This window comes from Callorhinchus milii, unplaced genomic scaffold, assembly GCF_018977255.1.
Source record: "Callorhinchus milii isolate IMCB2004 unplaced genomic scaffold, IMCB_Cmil_1.0 Scaffold17, whole genome shotgun sequence".
Taxonomy (NCBI): domain Eukaryota; kingdom Metazoa; phylum Chordata; class Chondrichthyes; order Chimaeriformes; family Callorhinchidae; genus Callorhinchus; species Callorhinchus milii.
In genome coordinates this window covers 304094-319488 of record NW_024704758.1, presented here as the reverse complement: position 1 = coordinate 319488, position 15395 = coordinate 304094, and the positions used below count along the sequence as shown (strand labels likewise).

General features: G+C 47.9%; 1 protein-coding gene across 6 annotated transcripts in view; it reads right to left on the bottom strand.

Moving 5' to 3' along the window:
- The window catches only part of LOC103190816 (mucin-2-like), a 68512-nt gene that overhangs the window by 25999 nt on the left and 27118 nt on the right, over nt 1–15395 (bottom strand). For 4 of the 6 annotated variants that reach the window (XM_042341417.1, XM_042341420.1, XM_042341419.1 and 1 more), the window contains exons 30-34: nt 12952–14769; nt 11164–12360; nt 10216–10572; nt 3054–5322; nt 1726–1745 (exon numbers count right to left, since the gene is read on the bottom strand). In XM_042341417.1, coding sequence (XP_042197351.1) covers nt 1726–1745; nt 3054–5322; nt 10216–10572; nt 11164–12360; nt 12952–14769 — 5661 coding nt within the window. The remainder of the gene's footprint in view (nt 1–1725; nt 1746–3053; nt 5323–10215; nt 10573–11163; nt 12361–12951; nt 14770–15395) is intronic. The other 2 variants (XM_042341422.1, XM_042341418.1) reach the window with 2 other exon arrangements.

The following is a 15395-nucleotide window of genomic DNA, read 5'->3' as shown; positions in this document are numbered from 1 at the left end:
TGTTGGTAGGAGTTGGGATGGTGGTTGTTGGAGTGGGAGTAGGACCTTCTGTTGTTTCTGTGGGTTCAGATGTACAGATTGTGGTTGTTTCCTCTGTGCTACCTGATGTTGAAGTGCTGGGAGTTGGTGGTGGGCCAATGGTGCTGGTTGTTGTGGGTGTTTTGGATGGTGTGACTGTGGGTGTTTTGGATGGTGTAACTGTGGGTGTCTCAGGTGTTCCGGGTGAGGTTGATGATGGAAACGATGTCCCTGTTGTTACAGATGGGGATCCAGTTGATGTTGTCGTGGTGGATGTTTCAGTCGAGAATGGTGTAGACGTCGAAAAGGTGCTCTTGCTACTTGTTTCTCCTGTCGTGCTTGGAGGTGTGTGTTTTGGAGTAGTTGGGATGGTGGGAGTTGGAGAGGAAGGAGTAACTGTGGACCCGGTAGGAGTTGTCGTTTTGGATACTGGAGTGGTGAATGGTGTAGATGGAGAAAAAGTGCTCTTGCTACTTGTTCCTTCTGTTGGTGTATGGGATGGAGTTCCGGTTGTTGTGGTGGGTGACGGAGTAGAAGGAATGGTCGTTGTGCTTATTGTTCCTTCTGTTGCAGTTGTTGGAACGCTTGTGGATGTTGATGGCGAAAAGGTGCTCTTGCTACTTGTTTCTCCTGCCGTGCTTGGAGTACTGTGTGTTGGTGGAGTTGGGATGGTGGTTGTTGGAGTGGAAGTAGGACCTTCTGTTGTTTCTGTGGGTTCAGATGTACAGATTGTGGTTGTTTCCTCTGTGCTACCTGATGTTGAAGTGCTGGGAGTTGGTGGTGGGCCAGTGGTGCTGGTTGTTGTGGGTGTTTTGGATGGTGTGACTGTGGGTGTTTTGGATGGTGTAACTGTGGGTGTCTCAGGTGTTCCGGGTGAGGTTGATGACGGAAACAATGTCCCTGTTGTCACAGATGGGGATCCAGTTGATGTTGTCGTGGTGGATGTTTCAGTCGAGAATGGTGTAGATGTTGAAAAGGTGCTCTTGCTACTTGTTTCTCCTGTCGTGCTTGGTGGTGTGTGTTTTGGAGTAGTTGGGATGGTGGGAGTTGGAGTGGATCCTGTAGGAGTTGTTGTTTTTGATATTTCACTGGTGAATGGTGTAGATGGAGAAAAAGTGCTCTTCTTACTTGTTCCTTCTGTTGGTGGAGTGGATGGAGTTCCAGTTGTTGTGGTGGGTGATGAAGTGGAAGGAATGGTTGTTGTGCTAATTGTTCCTTCTGTTGCAGTTGTTGGAACGCTTGTGGATGTTGATGGCGAAAAGGTGCTCTTGCTACTTGTTTCTCCTGCCGTGCTTGGAGTACTGTGTGTTGGAGGAGTTGGGATGGTGGTTGTTGGAGTGGGAGTAGGACCTTCTGTTGTTTCTGTGGGTTCAGATGTACAGATTGTGGTTGTTTCCTCTGTGCTACCTGATGTTGAAGTGCTGGGAGTTGGTGGTGGGCCAATGGTGCTGGTTGTTGTGGGTGTTTTGGATGGTGTGACTGTGGGTGTTTTGGATGGTGTAACTGTGGGTGTCTCAGGTGTTCCGGGTGAGGTTGATGATGGAAACGATGTCCCTGTTGTTACAGATGGGGATCCAGTTGATGTTGTCGTGGTGGATGTTTCAGTCGAGAATGGTGTAGACGTCGAAAAGGTGCTCTTGCTACTTGTTTCTCCTGTCGTGCTTGGAGGTGTGTGTTTTGGAGTAGTTGGGATGGTGGGAGTTGGAGAGGAAGGAGTAACTGTGGACCCGGTAGGAGTTGTCGTTTTGGATACTGGAGTGGTGAATGGTGTAGATGGAGAAAAAGTGCTCTTGCTACTTGTTCCTTCTGTTGGTGTATGGGATGGAGTTCCGGTTGTTGTGGTGGGTGACGGAGTAGAAGGAATGGTCGTTGTGCTTATTGTTCCTTCTGTTGCAGTTGTTGGAACGCTTGTGGATGTTGATGGCGAAAAGGTGCTCTTGCTACTTGTTTCTCCTGCCGTGCTTGGAGTACTGTGTGTTGGTGGAGTTGGGATGGTGGTTGTTGGAGTGGAAGTAGGACCTTCTGTTGTTTCTGTGGGTTCAGATGTACAGATTGTGGTTGTTTCCTCTGTGCTACCTGATGTTGAAGTGCTGGGAGTTGGTGGTGGGCCAGTGGTGCTGGTTGTTGTGGGTGTTTTGGATGGTGTGACTGTGGGTGTTTTGGATGGTGTAACTGTGGGTGTCTCAGGTGTTCCGGGTGAGGTTGATGACGGAAACAATGTCCCTGTTGTCACAGATGGGGATCCAGTTGATGTTGTCGTGGTGGATGTTTCAGTCGAGAATGGTGTAGATGTTGAAAAGGTGCTCTTGCTACTTGTTTCTCCTGTCGTGCTTGGTGGTGTGTGTTTTGGAGTAGTTGGGATGGTGGGAGTTGGAGTGGATCCTGTAGGAGTTGTTGTTTTTGATATTTCACTGGTGAATGGTGTAGATGGAGAAAAAGTGCTCTTCTTACTTGTTCCTTCTGTTGGTGGAGTGGATGGAGTTCCAGTTGTTGTGGTGGGTGATGAAGTGGAAGGAATGGTTGTTGTGCTAATTGTTCCTTCTGTTGCAGTTGTTGGAACGCTTGTGGATGTTGATGGCGAAAAGGTGCTCTTGCTACTTGTTTCTCCTGCCGTGCTTGGAGTACTGTGTGTTGGTGGAGTTGGGATGGTGGTTGTTGGAGTGGGAGTAGGACCTTCTGTTGTTTCTGTGGGTTCAGATGTACAGATTGTGGTTGTTTCCTCTGTGCTACCTGATGTTGAAGTGCTGGGAGTTGGTGGTGGGCCAGTGGTGCTGGTTGTTGTGGGTGTTTTGGATGGTGTGACTGTGGGTGTTTTGGATGGTGTAACTGTGGGTGTCTCAGGTGTTCCGGGTGAGGTTGATGATGGAAACGATGTCCCTGTTGTTACAGATGGGGATCCAGTTGATGTTGTCGTGGTGGATGTTTCAGTCGAGAATGGTGTAGACGTCGAAAAGGTGCTCTTGCTACTTGTTTCTCCTGTCGTGCTTGGAGGTGTGTGTTTTGGAGTAGTTGGGATGGTGGGAGTTGGAGTGGACCCGGTAGGAGTTGTCGTTTTGGATACTGGAGTGGTGAATGGTGTAGATGGAGAAAAAGTGCTCTTGCTACTTGTTCCTTCTGTTGGTGTATGGGATGGAGTTCCGGTTGTTGTGGTGGGTGACGGAGTAGAAGGAATGGTCGTTGTGCTTATTGTTCCTTCTGTTGCAGTTGTTGGAACGCTTGTGGATGTTGATGGCGAAAAGGTGCTCTTGCTACTTGTTTCTCCTGCCGTGCTTGGAGTACTGTGTGTTGGTGGAGTTGGGATGGTGGTTGTTGGAGTGGAAGTAGGACCTTCTGTTGTTTCTGTGGGTTCAGATGTACAGATTGTGGTTGTTTCCTCTGTGCTACCTGATGTTGAAGTGCTGGGAGTTGGTGGTGGGCCAGTGGTGCTGGTTGTTGTGGGTGTTTTGGATGGTGTGACTGTGGGTGTTTTGGATGGTGTAACTGTGGGTGTCTCAGGTGTTCCGGGCGAGGTTGATGACGGAAACAATGTCCCTGTTGTCACAGATGGGGATCCAGTTGATGTTGTCGTGGTGGATGTTTCAGTCGAGAATGGTGTAGATGTTGAAAAGGTGCTCTTGCTACTTGTTTCTCCTGTCGTGCTTGGAGGTGTGTGTTTTGGAGTAGTTGGGATGGTGGGAGTTGGAGTGGATCCTGTAGGAGTTGTTGTTTTTGATATTTCACTGGTGAATGGTGTAGATGGAGAAAAAGTGCTCTTCTTACTTGTTCCTTCTGTTGGTGGAGTGGATGGAGTTCCAGTTGTTGTGGTGGGTGATGAAGTGGAAGGAATGGTTGTTGTGCTAATTGTTCCTTCTGTTGCAGTTGTTGGAACGCTTGTGGATGTTGATGTCGAAAAGGTGCTCTTGCTACTTGTTTCTCCTGCCGTGCTTGGAGTACTGTGTGTTGGTAGAGTTGGGATGGTGGTTGTTGGAGTGGGAGTAGGACCTTCTGTTGTTTCTGTGGGTTCAGATGTACAGATTGTGGTTGTTTCCTCTGTGCTACCTGATGTTGAAGTGCTGGGAGTTGGTGGTGGGCCAATGGTGCTGGTTGTTGTGGGTGTTTTGGATGGTGTGACTGTGGGTGTTTTGGATGGTGTAACTGTGGGTGTCTCAGGTGTTCCGGGTGAGGTTGATGATGGAAACGATGTCCCTGTTGTTACAGATGGGGATCCAGTTGATGTTGTCGTGGTGGATGTTTCAGTCGAGAATGGTGTAGACGTCGAAAAGGTGCTCTTGCTACTTGTTTCTCCTGTCGTGCTTGGAGGTGTGTGTTTTGGAGTAGTTGGGATGGTGGGAGTTGGAGAGGAAGGAGTAACTGTGGACCCGGTAGGAGTTGTCGTTTTGGATACTGGAGTGGTGAATGGTGTAGATGGAGAAAAAGTGCTCTTGCTACTTGTTCCTTCTGTTGGTGTATGGGATGGAGTTCCGGTTGTTGTGGTGGGTGACGGAGTAGAAGGAATGGTCGTTGTGCTTATTGTTCCTTCTGTTGCAGTTGTTGGAACGCTTGTGGATGTTGATGGCGAAAAGGTGCTCTTGCTACTTGTTTCTCCTGCCGTGCTTGGAGTACTGTGTGTTGGTGGAGTTGGGATGGTGGTTGTTGGAGTGGAAGTAGGACCTTCTGTTGTTTCTGTGGGTTCAGATGTACAGATTGTGGTTGTTTCCTCTGTGCTACCTGATGTTGAAGTGCTGGGAGTTGGTGGTGGGCCAGTGGTGCTGGTTGTTGTGGGTGTTTTGGATGGTGTGACTGTGGGTGTTTTGGATGGTGTAACTGTGGGTGTCTCAGGTGTTCCGGGCGAGGTTGATGACGGAAACAATGTCCCTGTTGTCACAGATGGGGATCCAGTTGATGTTGTCGTGGTGGATGTTGCAGTCGAGAATGGTGTAGATGTTGAAAAGGTGCTCTTGCTAATTGTTTCTCCTGTCGTGCTTGGAGGTGTGTGTTTTGGAGTAGTTGGGATGGTGGGAGTTGGAGTGGATCCTGTAGGAGTTGTTGTTTTTGATATTTCACTGGTGAATGGTGTAGATGGAGAAAAAGTGCTCTTCTTACTTGTTCCTTCTGTTGGTGGAGTGGATGGAGTTCCAGTTGTTGTGGTGGGTGATGAAGTGGAAGGAATGGTTGTTGTGCTAATTGTTCCTTCTGTTGCAGTTGTTGGAACGCTTGTGGATGTTGATGTCGAAAAGGTGCTCTTGCTACTTGTTTCTCCTGGCGTGCTTGGAGGACTGTGTGTTGGTATAGTTGGGATGGTGGTTGTTGGAGTGGGAGGAGGACCTTCTGTTGTTTCTGTGGGTTCAGATGTACAGATTGTGGTTGTTTCCTCTGTGCTACCTGATGTTGAAGTGCTGGGAGTTGGTGGTGGGCCAATGGTGCTGGTTGTTGTGGGTGTTTTGGATGGTGTGACTGTGGGTGTTTTGGATGGTGTAACTGTGGGTGTCTCAGGTGTTCCGGGTGAGGTTGATGATGGAAACGATGTCCCTGTTGTTACAGATGGGGATCCAGTTGATGTTGTCGTGGTGGATGTTTCAGTCGAGAATGGTGTAGACGTCGAAAAGGTGCTCTTGCTACTTGTTTCTCCTGTCGTGCTTGGAGGTGTGTGTTTTGGAGTAGTTGGGATGGTGGGAGTTGGAGAGGAAGGAGTAACTGTGGACCCGGTAGGAGTTGTCGTTTTGGATACTGGAGTGGTGAATGGTGTAGATGGAGAAAAAGTGCTCTTGCTACTTGTTCCTTCTGTTGGTGTATGGGATGGAGTTCCGGTTGTTGTGGTGGGTGACGGAGTAGAAGGAATGGTCGTTGTGCTTATTGTTCCTTCTGTTGCAGTTGTTGGAACGCTTGTGGATGTTGATGGCGAAAAGGTGCTCTTGCTACTTGTTTCTCCTGCCGTGCTTGGAGTACTGTGTGTTGGTGGAGTTGGGATGGTGGTTGTTGGAGTGGAAGTAGGACCTTCTGTTGTTTCTGTGGGTTCAGATGTACAGATTGTGGTTGTTTCCTCTGTGCTACCTGATGTTGAAGTGCTGGGAGTTGGTGGTGGGCCAGTGGTGCTGGTTGTTGTGGGTGTTTTGGATGGTGTGACTGTGGGTGTTTTGGATGGTGTAACTGTGGGTGTCTCAGGTGTTCCGGGTGAGGTTGATGACGGAAACAATGTCCCTGTTGTCACAGATGGGGATCCAGTTGATGTTGTCGTGGTGGATGTTTCAGTCGAGAATGGTGTAGATGTTGAAAAGGTGCTCTTGCTACTTGTTTCTCCTGTCGTGCTTGGTGGTGTGTGTTTTGGAGTAGTTGGGATGGTGGGAGTTGGAGTGGATCCTGTAGGAGTTGTTGTTTTTGATATTTCACTGGTGAATGGTGTAGATGGAGAAAAAGTGCTCTTCTTACTTGTTCCTTCTGTTGGTGGAGTGGATGGAGTTCCAGTTGTTGTGGTGGGTGATGAAGTGGAAGGAATGGTTGTTGTGCTAATTGTTCCTTCTGTTGCAGTTGTTGGAACGCTTGTGGATGTTGATGGCGAAAAGGTGCTCTTGCTACTTGTTTCTCCTGCCGTGCTTGGAGTACTGTGTGTTGGAGGAGTTGGGATGGTGGTTGTTGGAGTGGGAGTAGGACCTTCTGTTGTTTCTGTGGGTTCAGATGTACAGATTGTGGTTGTTTCCTCTGTGCTACCTGATGTTGAAGTGCTGGGAGTTGGTGGTGGGCCAATGGTGCTGGTTGTTGTGGGTGTTTTGGATGGTGTGACTGTGGGTGTTTTGGATGGTGTAACTGTGGGTGTCTCAGGTGTTCCGGGTGAGGTTGATGATGGAAACGATGTCCCTGTTGTTACAGATGGGGATCCAGTTGATGTTGTCGTGGTGGATGTTTCAGTCGAGAATGGTGTAGACGTCGAAAAGGTACTCTTGCCACTTGTTTCTCCTGTCGTGCTTGGAGGTGTGTGTTTTGGAGTAGTTGGGATGGTGGGAGTTGGAGAGGAAGGAGTAACTGTGGACCCGGTAGGAGTTGTCGTTTTGGATACTGGAGTGGTGAATGGTGTAGATGGAGAAAAAGTGCTCTTGCTACTTGTTCCTTCTGTTGGTGTATGGGATGGAGTTCCGGTTGTTGTGGTGGGTGACGGAGTAGAAGGAATGGTCGTTGTGCTTATTGTTCCTTCTGTTGCAGTTGTTGGAACGCTTGTGGATGTTGATGGCGAAAAGGTGCTCTTGCTACTTGTTTCTCCTGCCGTGCTTGGAGTACTGTGTGTTGGTGGAGTTGGGATGGTGGTTGTTGGAGTGGAAGTAGGACCTTCTGTTGTTTCTGTGGGTTCAGATGTACAGATTGTGGTTGTTTCCTCTGTGCTACCTGATGTTGAAGTGCTGGGAGTTGGTGGTGGGCCAGTGGTGCTGGTTGTTGTGGGTGTTTTGGATGGTGTGACTGTGGGTGTTTTGGATGGTGTAACTGTGGGTGTCTCAGGTGTTCCGGGTGAGGTTGATGACGGAAACAATGTCCCTGTTGTCACAGATGGGGATCCAGTTGATGTTGTCGTGGTGGATGTTTCAGTCGAGAATGGTGTAGATGTTGAAAAGGTGCTCTTGCTAATTGTTTCTCCTGTCGTGCTTGGAGGTGTGTGTTTTGGAGTAGTTGGGATGGTGGGAGTTGGAGAGGAAGGAGTAACTGTGGACCCGGTAGGAGCTGTCGTTTTGGATACTTGAGTGGTGAATGGTGTAGATGGAGAAAAAGTGCTCTTGCTACTTGTTCCTTCTATGGGTGTATGGGATGGAGTTCCGGTTGTTGTGGTGGGTGACGGAGTAGAAGGAATGGTCGTTGTGCTTATTGTTCCTTCTGTGGCAGTTGTTGGAACGCTTGTGGATGTTGATGGCGAAAAGGTGCTCTTGCTACTTGTTTCTCCTGCCGTGCTTGGAGTACTGTGTGTTGGTGTAGTTGGGATGGTGGTTGTTGGAGTGGAAGTTGTACCTTCTGTTGTTTCTGTGGGTTCAGATGTACAGATTGTGGTTGTTTCCTCTGTGCTACCTGATGTTGAAGTGCTGGGAGTTGGTGGTGGGCCAGTGGTGCTGGTTGTTGTGGGTGTTTTGGACGGTGTAACTGTGGGTGTCTCAGGTGTTCCGGGTGAGGTTGATGACGGAAACAATGTCCCTGTTGTTACAGATGGGGATCCAGTTGATGTTGTCGTGGTGGATGTTTCAGTCGAGAATGGTGTAGATGTTGAAAAGGTGCTCTTGCTACTTGTTTCTCCTGTCGTGCTTGGAGGTGTGTGTTTTGGAGTAGTTGGGATGTTGGGAGTTGGAGTGGATCCTGTAGGAGTTGTCGTTTTTGATATTTCACTGGTGAATGGTGTTGATGTCGAAAAGGTGCTCTTGCTACTTGTTTCCTCTGGGCTCGTTGGTATAGGGATTGTCACAGTTGTGCTGACAGTTATTATTGGCGCTAAAGGTGGTGTTGTTATGGAACCAGTAGTACTGATTGTTGGGAATGATTTTGATGGAGTGACAGAACTTGTTTCACTCGATTCGGGAGAGGTTGATGATGGAATTGGTGTCTCTGTGATAGATGTTGTGCCTGTAGATGTTGTTGTTTCTATTACTTCAGTTGTCGTTATAGAAACTTCAGTGGTGAACGATGAGCTAGTTGAAGTTGTCGTGGTGGATGTTTCAGTCGAGAATGGTGTGGATGTTGAAAAGGTGCTCTTGCTACTTGTTTCTCCTGTCGTGCTTGGAGGTGTGTGTTTTGGAGTAGTTGGGATGGTGGGAGTTGGAGTGGATCCTGTAGGAGTTGTTGTTTTTGATATTTCACTGGTGAATGGTGTAGATGGAGAAACAGTGCTCTTCTTACTTGTTCCTTCTGTTGGTGTATGGGATGGAGTTCCTGTTGTTGTGGTGGGTGACGGAGTAGAAGGAATGGTCGTTGTGCTTATTGTTCCTTCTGTTGGAGTTGTTGGAACGCTTGTGGATGTTGGTGTCGAATGTATGATGGTCGAGCTGATGGTGGTACCTTCCGTTGTTTCTGTGGGTTCGGATGTACAGATTGTGGTTGTTTCCTCTGTGGTACCTGATGTTGAAGTGCTGGGAGTTGGTGGTGGGCCAGTGGTGCTGGTTGTTGTGGGTGTTTTGGATGGTGTGACTGTGGGTGTTTTGGATGGTGTAACTGTGGGTGTCTCAGGTGTTCCGGGTGAGGTTGATGACGGAAACAATGTCCCTGTTGTTACAGATGGGGATCCAGTTGATGTTGTCGTGGTGGATGTTTCAGTCGAGAATGGTGTAGATGTTGAAAAGGTGCTCTTGCTACTTGTTTCTCCTGTCGTGCTTGGAGGTGTGTGTTTTGGAGTAGTTGGGATGGTGGGAGTTGGAGTGGATCCTGTCGGAGTTGTCGTTTTTGATATTTCACTGGTGAATGGTGTAGATGGAGAAACAGTGCTCTTGCTACTTGTTCCTTCTGTTGGTGGAGTGGATGGAGTTCCAGTTGTTGTGGTGGGTGATGAAGTGGAAGGAATGGTTGTTGTACTAATTGTTCCTTCTGTTGCAGTTGTTGGAACGCTTGTGGATGTCGATGTCGAATGTATGATGGTCGAGCTGATGGTTGTACCTTCTGTTGTTTCTGTCGGTTCGGATGTACAGATTGTGGTTGTTTCCTCTGTGCTACCTGATGTTGAAGTGCTGGGAGTTGGTGGTGGGCCAGTGGTGCTGGTTGTTGTGGGTGTTTTGGACGGTGTGACTGTGGGTGTTTTGGGTGGAGTAACTGTGGGTGTCTCAGGTGTTCCGGGTGAGGTTGATGATGGAATCAAGGTCCCTGTTGTTACAGATGGGGATCCAGTTGATGTTGTCGTGGTGGATGTTTCAGTCGAGAATGGTGTAGACGTCGAAAAGGTGCTCTTGCTACTTGTTTCTCCTGTCGTGTTTGGAGGTGTGTGTTTTGGAGTAGTTGGGTTGATGGGAGTTGGAGAGGAAGGAGTAACTGTGGACCCGGCAGGAGTTGTCGTTTTGGATACTTGGGTGGTGAATGGTGCAGATGATGAAAAAGTGCTCTTGCTACTTGTTCCTTCTGTTGGTGTATGGGATGGAGTTCCTGTTGTTGTGGTGGGTGACGGAGTAGAAGGAATGGTCGTTGTGCTTATTGTTCCTTCTGTTGGAGTTGTTGGAACGCTTGTGGATGTTGGTGTCGAATGTATGATGGTCGAGCTGATGGTGGTACCTTCTGTTGTTTCTGTGGGTTCGGATGTACAGATTGTGGTTGTTTCCTCTGTGCTCCCTGATGTTGAAGTGCTGGGAGTTGGTGGTGGGCCAGTGGTGCTGGTTGTTGTGGGTGTTTTGGATGGTGTGACTGTGGGTGTTTTGGATGGTGTAACTGTGGGTGTCTCAGGTGTTCCGGGTGAGGTTGATGACGGAAACAATGTCCCTGTTGTTACAGATGGGGATCCAGTTGATGTTGTCGTGGTGGATGTTTCAGTCGAGAATGGTGTAGATGTTGAAAAGGTGCTCTTGCTACTTGTTTCTCCTGTCGTGCTTGGAGGTGTGTGTTTTGGAGTAGTTGGGATGGTGGGAGTTGGAGTGGATCCTGTAGGAGTTGTCGTTTTTGATATTTCACTGGTGAATGGTGTAGATGGAGAAACAGTGCTCTTGCTACTTGTTCCTTCTGTTGGTGGAGTGGATGGAGTTCCAGTTGTTGTGGTGGGTGATGAAGTGGAAGGAATGGTTGTTGTACTAATTGTTCCTTCTGTTGCAGTTGTTGGAACGCTTGTGGATGTCGATGTCGAATGTATGATGGTCGAGCTGATGGTTGTACCTTCTGTTGTTTCTGTCGGTTCGGATGTACAGATTGTGGTTGTTTCCTCTGTGCTACCTGATGTTGAAGTGCTGGGAGTTGGTGGTGGGCCAGTGCTGCTGGTTGTTGTGGGTGTTTTGGACGGTGTGACTGTGGGTGTTTTGGGTGGAGTAACTGTGGGTGTCTCAGGTGTTCCGGGTGAGGTTGATGATGGAATCAAGGTCCCTGTTGTTACAGATGGGGATCCAGTTGATGTTGTCGTGGTGGATGTTTCAGTCGAGAATGGTGTAGACGTCGAAAAGGTGCTCTTGCTACTTGTTTCTCCTGTCGTGCTTGGAGGTGTGTGTTTTGGAGTAGTTGGGTTGATGGGAGTTGGAGAGGAAGGAGTAACTGTGGACCCGGCAGGAGTTGTCGTTTTGGATACTTGGGTGGTGAATGGTGTAGATGAAGAAAAAGTGCTCTTGCTACTTGTTCCTTCTGTTGGTGTATGGGATGGAGTTCCTGTTGTTGTGGTGGGTGACGGAGTAGAAGGAATGGTCGTTGTGCTTATTGTTCCTTCTGTTGGAGTTGTTGGAACGCTTGTGGATGTTGTTGTCGAATGTATGATGGTCGAGGTGATGGTGGTACCTTCCGTTGTTTCTGTGGGTTCGGATGTGCAGATTGTGGTTGTTTCCTCTGTGGTACCTGATGTTGAAGTGCTGGGAGTTGGTGGTGGGCCAGTGGTGCTGGTTGTTGTGGGTGTTTTGGATGGTGTGACTGTGGGTGTTTTGGATGGTGTAACTGTGGGTGTCTCAGGTGTACCGGGTGAGGTTGATGACGGAAACAATGTCCCTGTTGTTACAGATGGGGATCCAGTTGATGTTGTCGTGGTGGATGTTTCAGTCGAGAATGGTGTAGATGTTGAAAAGGTGCTCTTGCTACTTGTTTCTCCTGTCGTGCTTGGAGGTGTGTGTTTTGGAGTAGTTGGGATGGTGGGAGTTGGAGTGGATCCTGTCGGAGTTGTCGTTTTTGATATTTCACTGGTGAATGGTGTAGATGGAGAAACAGTGCTCTTGCTACTTGTTCCTTCTGTTGGTGGAGTGGATGGAGTTCCAGTTGTTGTGGTGGGTGATGAAGTGGAAGGAATGGTTGTTGTACTAATTGTTCCTTCTGTTGCAGTTGTTGGAACGCTTGTGGATGTTGATGTCGAATGTATGATGGTCGAGCTGATGGTGGTACCTTCCGTTGTTTCTGTGGGTTCGGATGTGCAGATTGTGGTTGTTTCCTCTGTGGTACCTGATGTTGAAGTGCTGGGAGTTGGTGGTGGGCCAGTGGTGCTGGTTGATGTGGGTGTTTTGGATGGTGTGACTGTGGGTGTTTTGGATGGTGTGACTGTGGGTGTCTCAGGTGTTCCGGGTGAGGTTGATGACGGAAACAATGTCCCTGTTGTTACAGATGGGGATCCAGTTGATGTTGTCGTGGTGGATGTTTCAGTCGAGAATGGTGTAGATGTTGAAAAGGTGCTCTTGCTACTTGTTTCTCCTGTCGTGCTTGGAGGTGTGTGTTTTGGAGTAGTTGGGATGGTGGGAGTTGGAGTGGATCCTGTAGGAGTTGTTGTTTTTGATATTTCACTGGTGAATGGTGTAGATGGAGAAACAGTGCTCTTGCTACTTGTTCCTTCTGTTGGTGGAGTGGATGGAGTTCCAGTTGTTGTGGTGGGTGATGAAGTGGAAGGAATGGTTGTTGTACTAATTGTTCCTTCTGTTGCAGTTGTTGGAACGCTTGTGGATGTTGATGTCGAATGTATGATGGTCGAGCTGATGGTGGTACCTTCTGTTGTTTCTGTCGGTTCGGATGTACAGATTGTGGTTGTTTCCTCTGTGCTACCTGATGTTGAAGTGCTGGGAGTTGGTGGTGGGCCAGTGGTGCTGGTTGTTGTGGGTGTTTTGGACGGTGTGACTGTGGGTGTTTTGGGTGGAGTAACTGTGGGTGTCTCAGGTGTTCCGGGTGAGGTTGATGATGGAATCAAGGTCCCTGTTGTTACAGATGGGGATCCAGTTGATGTTGTCGTGGTGGATGTTTCAGTGGAGAATTTTGTAGACGTCGAAAAGGTGCTCTTGCTACTTGTTTCTCCTGTCGTGCTTGGAGGTGTGTGTTTTGGAGTAGTTGGGTTGATGGGAGTTGGAGAGGAAGGAGTAACTGTGGACCCGGCAGGAGTTGTCGTTTTGGATGCTTGGGTGGTGAATGGTGTAGATGAAGAAAAAGTGCTCTTGCTACTTGTTCCTTCTGTTGGTGTATGGGATGGAGTTCCTGTTGTTGTGGTGGGTGACTGAGTAGAAGGAATGGTCGTTGTGCTTATTGTTCCTTCTGTTGGAGTTGTTGGAACGCTTGTGGATGTTGGTGTCGAATGTATGATGGTCGAGCTGATGGTGGTACCTTCCGTTGTTTCTGTGGGTTCGGATGTACAGATTGTGGTTGTTTCCTCTGTGCTACCTGATGTTGAAGTGCTGGGAGTTGGTGGTGGGCCAGTGGTGCTGGTTGTTGTGGGTGTTTTGGATGGTGTGACTGTGGGTGTTTTGGATGGTGTAACTGTGGGTGTCTCAGGTGTTCCGGGTGAGGTTGATGACGGAAACAATGTCCCTGTTGTTACAGATGGGGATCCAGTTGATGTTGTCGTGGTGGATGTTTCAGTCGAGAATGGTATAGATGTTGAAAAGGTGCTCTTGCTAATTGTTTCTCCTGTCGTGCTTGGAGGTGTGTGTTTTGGAGTAGTTGGGATGGTGGGAGTTGGAGTGGATCCTGTAGGAGTTGTCGTTTTTGATATTTCACTGGTGAATGGTGTAGATGGAGAAACAGTGCTCTTCTTACTTGTTCCTTCTGTTGGTGGAGTGGATGGAGTTCCAGTTGTTGTGGTGGGTGATGAAGTGGAAGGAATGGTTGTTGTACTAATTGTTCCTTCTGTTGCAGTTGTTGGAACGCTTGTGGATGTTGATGTCGAATGTATGATGGTCGAGCTGATGGTGGTACCTTCTGTTGTTTCTGTCGGTTCGGATGTACAGATTGTGGTTGTTTCCTCTGTGCTACCTGATGTTGAAGTGCTGGGAGTTGGTGGTGGGCCAGTGGTGCTGGTTGTTGTGGGTGTTTCGGACGGTGTGACTGTGGTCTTGCTAATTGTTCCTTCTGTTGGTCGAGTGGATGGAGTTCCAGTTGTTGTGATGGGTGACGAAGTGGAAGGAATGGTTGTTGTACTAATTGTTCCTTCTGTTGCAGTTGTTGGAACGCTTGTGGATGTTGATGTCGAAAAGGTGCTCTTGCTACTTGTTTCTCCTGGCGTGCTTGGAGTACTGTGTGTTGGTGTAGTTAGGATGGTGGTTGTTGGAGTGTGAGGAGGACCTTCTGTTGTTTCTGTGGCTTCGGATGTGCAGATTGTGGTTGTTTCCTCTGTGCTGCCTGATGTTGAAGTGCTGGGAGTTGGTGGGGAGCCAGTGGTGTTAGTTGTCGTGGGTGTTTTTGAAGGTGTAACTATGGGTGTGCCAGTTGTTCCCAATGAGCTTGAAGACAGATTTGGTGTCTCTGTTATGATAGATATGGTTGGTGTTGTCAAAGTTGAGGTTGTTGTGACCGGTGTACTTGTTTCAGTACTTGATGTCTGACTTGTTGTTGATATTGTATTTTCAGGTGTAGTCGTGTCAGGTTGACAAATATAGTATGGACAGCAGAGGCTTATTTCATAATTATAACACATTTCCATGTCTGGTTGTTCATCATTCTTGCATATGAGTCCAAAAGAAATGTTGCAATGAACTGTTTGTCCTGTGCTTTCCAAGGGGACATCCGGAGCCTGAATTAATCTGCACTTAATCTCACTGGGTGGGTCACATATTTCCTGTCCTTCCTTCTTAATTTTATCGTAAGTTTCAAAATCACCTTCTCCAGGCCCAAATTGTGGAGTACTTACACTGATCCAGTCTGTCCAGTTACATTGCTGCACTATCACACAGGTCGCTGTGAAGCAAAAATAACAAACAACAACAGATTACATTTGTATCGTGTCTGTCATATCAGTCTGTCTCTTGAAGTCTGCTACTATGCTCACTGTTTACGACTTTTTGTAGCTTTATATCATCTGCAAACTTGGAAATTGTGCTCCCTATACCCAAGTCCAGATCATTTATACAGATTAAAAAGAACACTGGTCGTAATACCGATCCCTGGGGGACAACGCTGGATACTTCCCTCCAGTCAGAGAAACTACCATTTACCACTACACTCTGCTTTCTGTCCCCCAGCCAGTTTTTTATCCATGCTGCCACTGTCCCTTTAACACTGTGGGCTTCAATTTTTCTAACAAGTTTATTATGTGGCACTTTATCAAAAGCCTTTTGAAAATCCATATAAACTACATCAACTGAACTACCTTCATCCACCCTCTCCGTTACTTCATCAAAAAACTTATCAGGTTGTTAGCTATGATTTGCCTTTAACAAATCTGTGTTGGCTGTCCTTTAGTAACCCATATTTTTTTGAGTGAAAATTTATTTTGTCCCGGATTATAATCTCTGGAAATTTCCCCACTACCTATGTTAGGTTGATTGGCCTGTAGCTTCCAGGTTTATTCTTCTCCCCCTATT